This window comes from Parasteatoda tepidariorum, chromosome 3 (assembly GCF_043381705.1).
Source record: "Parasteatoda tepidariorum isolate YZ-2023 chromosome 3, CAS_Ptep_4.0, whole genome shotgun sequence".
Classification (NCBI taxonomy): domain Eukaryota; kingdom Metazoa; phylum Arthropoda; class Arachnida; order Araneae; family Theridiidae; genus Parasteatoda; species Parasteatoda tepidariorum.
Window position 1 is genome coordinate 89,931,166 of NC_092206.1, and position 6,885 is coordinate 89,938,050.

Consider the following 6,885-nt stretch of genomic DNA (forward strand, 5'->3'; position numbering starts at 1 on the left):
CGCTCTCTACCCCAATTACTCCTCTAAGATGAAACTCGTCATACCGATAGCTCAAAGCACGAGGAAGGTCACTGTCGACATTAGAACATTGTACGACAAATTGTTCTAGCAGGATGAGGGAAAAACGAAATTGAATTTTCTGATTGGTTTAGCGTTAGCAATTGTTTTAAACTTACAAGCCAATTTTTCACATATTTTAAAGATACATCAGAAATAATTGATATCTTATAGCTCTATTTGATCAAAAAATAGTTTATTGCTCGTATTTAAATATTTAGTTATTATATTCGGTATGTCAGATAAATTCAATGATCATTAAGTGGTAGCACGTGTGGTCTACGTCACCAAATTTATACTTTCTCTGATACCACGTGCTTTTATTTTATTTATATTTATATATCTTTTTCATGTGTTTCGAAAAAAATTACTAATTTAAAACCAACGGTAATGGAAGAGAAAAAAAGTATTTATGTATTCAAAAGGAAAAATTTAAGTGATACTAATTCGTATAGTAGAAGCTTAAAAATATTGCACTAATGAGGCTTAATTACGCCAATGATGCTTATTTATAATTAAGGTAATATATGCATATTGAAATGAAAGAAATAAGCTATGTACTAGAAAGCAAAAGTAATGGAGCAAAGGTATTTATTTGTCTAGAATAGGGGTTTCCAACTTACATGAGGCCGGGGGCCACAATTAAAAACACAAATCAAATGGCGGGCCACAACTTTGTCAAAATTTTATGTAGGACTCTTTTATGTTTGAAGGAACATTAAATATTACTGCCAGATTTTTACCAAGTTGTACAAAACAAAAGTATTGAATTACAAATTAAAATAAGAAGTTGATTTTTAAAAATATCTAATTGTTATTAATAATATTTAAAAAAATATTAAATAAGTAATTAAAATTCGGGCTACAATAACTTTAATGTGCTCCTATGTATTGAAAAATTTATGTACAACAGATATCTAATTGTTAAGATAAAAAAACTTTAAAAAGGTTAGTATTAAAACTTACATAGTAGCACACAAAATGTTCAATGAGAAAATTGAGGTCTGTCTGCTGCAACCATAAGAGAATAGATAGTTACATTTAAAATTTACAAATGTGTGTGTAAATATTTTCGTCCTAAATGAGCGGTTTCAAAAAGTTAAATCGGAGAATTTCTTCGAGAAAATTTCTGATACACACATGCTACATTATATTCACAAAATACAAAAAAAAAATGAAATAAAAAAAGAGCAACATACACGATTATTTTTGCATTTGAATAAATATTTTCTTGGATGCAAAACCAGAGAAAGAAATTTTTTTGCACCGTTGGTATGTTAAATTTCACAGAAACGAAGAAATTAGGTTTTTATTAACGAGAAAAATATTTTAAACCCATATAGATTTTTTTACGAGAATTGTCCGCAAAAAATAACAACTAATATATTTTAGTTCGCGGGCCACAAAAAAAGGCTCCGCGGGTCGGATGCGGCCTGGATCAAAGAACAATCGATCTCCGATCCAATACCCCCAGAGGTATTGATTTGTTATGGGAACATGGAGGGCTTTGCGACTCGTCAGATTTAACGTGCACCAGTCACCATTTACTACACGGGGAGTCTTCGGACGGCGGGGTTTAAACTCACGAACTCTCGGACATGGACCCAGTGCCCTACCGACCAGGCTATCCCGGCTAGTGTATTTATATTTTAATGAATTAGAATTAATTGAACTTTTTTTCACTACTACTTATAAATATTTTAATAGTAAATTAAAGATTAGATAGAGAAATGCTCATACTCCAAAATCCTTACGGAGTTCTATTATTTTTTTTAAAAAATTCTTCTTTAGTTGGCTGCCACTGACAAATATGTATAAACTCAAATCGCTCATGGGCTGCAATCATGATCATCATATAAATCTATGAATAAGTTGAATAGAATATTTTTAATTTATTTATTTTAAATGAAATAACCTTTTAAGGTTAAAATAAAAAGGTTATTTAATTTTGAATCACTACATTTAATAAAAGAGTAGTTGTTAACTAACCACAATAACTACTAGCATTTTAAATAAATTACTGTTACTTCATTTCTAAGAACTGCAGCGTAGTTATATTATTCGATGAGTGATTCTTGTCAATTTAAAATGCTAATACTATTAACTGAAATGTTTTCGTTAATGAAATTTAATGTTTTTAAGGTCATAGACAGGATTGTGAAAGAAGATTTAATTCAGATAAACTGATATTGTAATTTATCTCTTTTTTTAACAGGGTAGTTTGTTCTAATTTACATTTATGTTACAAAAGGTAGCACTGTTTGTTTATGCGCCGTCCTTTGTTCGGGTTCTCCTGCTGACGGATCAGAATACGGATCAGAATCGAGTCCATTTTTGACACTCATGATTAGAAGAAAAAAAATATCGCCGATTCTACAGTTTTGGAAAAATAACTAGGAAGTAAAGCTTTCCTAATTTAATTTTTACACACTTCCCTCGATGATGAGTTTATTTTTTCAAACTCGGATGAAACATAATCACATGCACTTCCTCAGAGATGAATTAAAAGATATGACTCTCTTATTCTTCCGATTAAAAGGCCAGACTCATACTCATCTTCCATCGAAACACTTTTTTTCTCGAATAAATGTTGGATATCTTCGATTAGCACGTTGAAGTAAAAATGTAAATAGAATTCATTATCCGAAACTACTTAAACTAACATTAAAAATGAAGATTTCTTCGAGTTATTTAGCCGTGTTGTTGGTTAAATGGTTGTGTCTGCTGTGTTCGATCAATGCTAGGGGCAGAGACAACGTGACAATTAGTGAAGATTTGAAAAAGTTTTTAGGTACCCTGGAAAAGTACGAAAATACCCGCAACGAGGTTATTTTCCTTTTAGACGAATCTGGAAGTATAACAGCAGCTAAATATCCAGAAGTTAAAACATTTACCGAATTAGTTGCACGAAGATTTTCAGTTTCTGCAGACAAAACCCGAGTGGCTGTTATTTCCTTTTCAACTGACACTAGGATTCACGTGAACTATATTAAAGATAGTGTAGGAAATAATATGTGTACCCTCATGGCAAAAATACATAGTTTGGATTATAAAGGAGAAGGTACAAGAACCAGTATTGCTATGAGGAATAGCACAGAGATATTTTCTCAAGCAAGGCAGAACACGAACAAGTGAGTTAACGTTTTTTTTTTTTTATATANTTTTTTTTTTTTTTTTTTTTTTTTTTTTTTTTGCTATAGTATAATGACACAAAAGATTTAAAAAATTACGTTTATCAAGTAGATTAAGAAGGCAAAAATAATTGTGGTTTTATCACATTTAAAAACGAAAAACGTGGGCAAATCATTTTCGAAAGACGTGGGGGGGGGGGAATTTTCGGTGATGGAAGAAATTTATTACGAACTCAACGCTTTTTTTTTTTTTTTATCTCTTTAGCCTTTTTGTGTGTGTGTCAGATAGTTTTCAGATATTTCGATTTAACAAAATAAATTGGAGAATTTTTTCTTTTTATTTTTTACTTTTTTGGTGTCGCAAATATAAAATTATTTTCTCCTTTTTAGTCAACTTGAAAAATGTAATTTTTCGAATTTCTATTTAAGTTTATAATTTTCTTCCTTTTAGCTTTGTGCCTATTAAATTGTTTATGTTTATGTTCAATTGTTATTGTTTATTTCGATAATTGAAATAAAATAGAGATAAGTTTGAAAATAGTAGTTTTTTTTCAAAACTTTTGTTTAATTTTACTATTATTTTTTTTTTAAAGTTTGTGTCCATTAAATTATTTATGCCAGAGAATTTTTGAAATTTAAATTGACTAAATAAAGGGAGATAAATTTTATTTATAACATTCAGTGAACCATTTTGACTTCTATTGTCATCAGCAACCGATATCCACTTGATACTTGAGCACTCCAGCATATTGGAAAGTGGTCGAAATTCCGATATGCGAGTTAAAATAGAGATAAATTTCTAGTGTAACATTTTAAAAAAAAAAGACTTTTATTTTTTTCAGGCTCAGACCTCCAGTTAAAAGTTGAGCACTCTAATTAATCGGAATGAGGTCAAAATTTCAAAAGACAAATTAAAATAGAGATAATTATTTTAATTAATTTTATTTTAGCTAATAATTTAGATGAAATGTCATCAGGTATAAAAATCCTGTTGAATGTTGTTTTATCGTCGGAAAAATGGTTAAAATTGTGACGATACACGGAATACTTCAATTTGACTTCATAAATTAATATCTCTAAAGCAACATTTTTGGAATTCAAATATTTTCTACTGGTATCTTTTTTAAAAAAGAAACTAATGGATTTGAGTTGTTTACAAATAGTAGAATGCAGAGTTCTATTATTTATTTGTAAAGTAGTACAGACTCATTTTTTTCTTTCTTTTCTTTCCTTCTTAACTTACATGTTCCTCTGAGGCATAATGACACAAAATCCAATTTTTATTCAAAAATATGTTGCTTCGAAGCAAGTAAGCTCATAAATACGACGAAATATTTAAAAAAAGCTCAATAATAAAACATAATTAACATTTTTAGTCATTTTTAATTATTATGCAAAAAAATTTCAAATTTTGATGTTGAACAATTTTGAATATATTTTAATAATACATTCCTTCACATTTTCATCACGAAACAAAATTAGCTAGACTCGAATAATTCTAAAAAAAGGATAATTCTAAAATACCATGAAATATTCTAAAAAAAGGTAACTTGTATCGACATAGATATCCCCTATATTAGTCCCTAGAAGTATTTTTTGAGAGACAATAATGTACCAAGATTTATCCAACATCAAAACATTTTTCAATTCTGATCTCTGACTGGGAACTGAAAATGCAATTATTATGGATCATGAGTTAGAGTTCCCCTACGGTCAGGCTAACCGTGGGAGGCTTTCATGGATTTCCTCGCCATGTAATGCAAATGCGGGTTAGTTCTATCAAAAAGTCTTCCCGAAGGAAAATTTCTCTCAACACTTGATCCAGGAATTCCCTTGTCTTCTGGATTGGATTCAAAAGGACAAGGATGCGGAAATGAATATCAGTAGACGTAAACTGAAAATTCAGTTGGCTGTTTAACGACGGTTATAAAATAAAATGCATGCAAATGGAAACGGATTTAAGTTTTCTTTGATTAAGCTGGCTCAAACCTGGAGTGTGGAAAGAGGGTATAAGCGCGGCATACATTTTATTTTTATGTTTTATATCCGTCATTGAACAGCCGACAAAAATTTTTGGTTTACGACTACTAATGTTCAACTCCGTAGCCATGTAGTTTTGAACCCAATCCAGAAGACAAGAAAACTCCTGGATCAGTACTCCCAGAGATATTGATTAGTTATGGGAACATAGAGGACTTTGCGACTCGACCAATTTAACGTGCACCAGTCAACATTTACTACACGGGGAGTCTTCGGCCTGCGGGGATCAAACCCACGAACTCTTGAACATAGGCCCAGAGTCCTACCAACCAGGCTATCCCGGCCTGCGCCATTCATTTTGAGAGCAATTGGGGCATGCTCAAATTTTCATGTAAAATTGCAAACACTTCACCTCCTGATATCTTCAAGGTGTCAGTTTCTCCCTCGCAACTTTGCGGTCCCTCAAAACTATTTTATGAACTTATTTGATGTTTACGGGAACAACTGCTGATTTTGAACGACCAGAGCGTTCAGCATCATCAGCGTCTTTACGTCGTATCAGTCAATAATAGTTGATTTCCTTGGTACAAAGTCTTCAGAAGGCTTATCGCGCAACCTTTTTGCTCCAACAACATTTTTCCCCATCGAAAAGCAATGCTTAATCAATGCACGACAATTCTTTTCTATCTATTTTTTAAAAAAATTGCAAAACTAGGGTCACTAAAATTAATTATAACCTCTAAACTAATAATCAAAATGTCATGAAATTTCGACAGTTATCGTTTGAAATTGCTATTATCTAGAAATCGTATGGTTATCAATATCAATATATGTTATCAATAGTGTAATTTATGTGTCAAGCCAGAGTCTTATTGAGTGGTGTGTTACATTAATATCATGCTAAAAAAGGAACTGATCAGCTGTAATAAAAAATATATATAATAATACTCAGACGGTATTTGTGTTGTTTATTTTGTTCTTGTTGTTATTTTAGAATCATCGTACTGATTACAGACGGGCAAAGCAATTCCGGATTCGATCCGGTTTCTGAAGCCAGGATATTGAAACAGAACGGCGTCGTTATCTTCGCAGTGGGTGTCGCTGATGTGAACACAAAAGAGATTGGCGATGTTGCTACGTCCAGTGACCACATTTATATATTGGAAACATTTGACTATATTAAGACAGTCAACGATAAACTAATTAATGGTAGCAATATTTATTTTTCTTCTTTTAATGCTGCTTTTGTTGATTCGGTGTAGTTTAAATTCAACGAATCATTTCACTAGATGAATGAACTCTCAATATCACAATAAAATACATAAATAATAAATTAAGTAAAAGACGTAGACGAGAAATAATTATATTTCAACAAATTCAATACACAATTTTGACGCAACAAAATCCAAAATACGAAGGAGATCGGTTCAAATGCAACTTCCTTGAGAATATGAAATACCTCTTAACCTGAGTAATACCTTATAATCTTGACTTCAAATATTTTGGTAATTGGGTATAATATAGCCTACGTCACAGGTTGTGTTGTTCCTACTAAATTTAACCCATGAACGGCATTTTCTGCGAGCCTAACTTCAAGCCACAAATAAACAAACGAAGTGTTCGATCGTTTAAATAGCTGCTCGCCAGATTTTATTGCATTATAAAGAAAAGTTATTGAAACTAAATACAACTAAATAAACAACAACAACTAAAACAA

General features: G+C 31.3%; 1 protein-coding gene across 1 annotated transcript in view; it reads left to right on the forward strand.

Moving 5' to 3' along the window:
- Nucleotides 1-2,313: 2,313 nt before the first annotated feature.
- LOC107446464 (sushi, von Willebrand factor type A, EGF and pentraxin domain-containing protein 1) overlaps nucleotides 2,314-6,885 on the forward strand; it is an 80,543-nt gene continuing 75,971 nt past the window's right edge. The window contains exons 1-2 of the mRNA XM_043053249.2: nucleotides 2,314-3,188; nucleotides 6,163-6,377. Of these exons, the coding sequence (XP_042909183.1) occupies nucleotides 2,728-3,188; nucleotides 6,163-6,377 (676 nt within the window). The 5' untranslated portion in view covers nucleotides 2,314-2,727. The remainder of the gene's footprint in view (nucleotides 3,189-6,162; nucleotides 6,378-6,885) is intronic.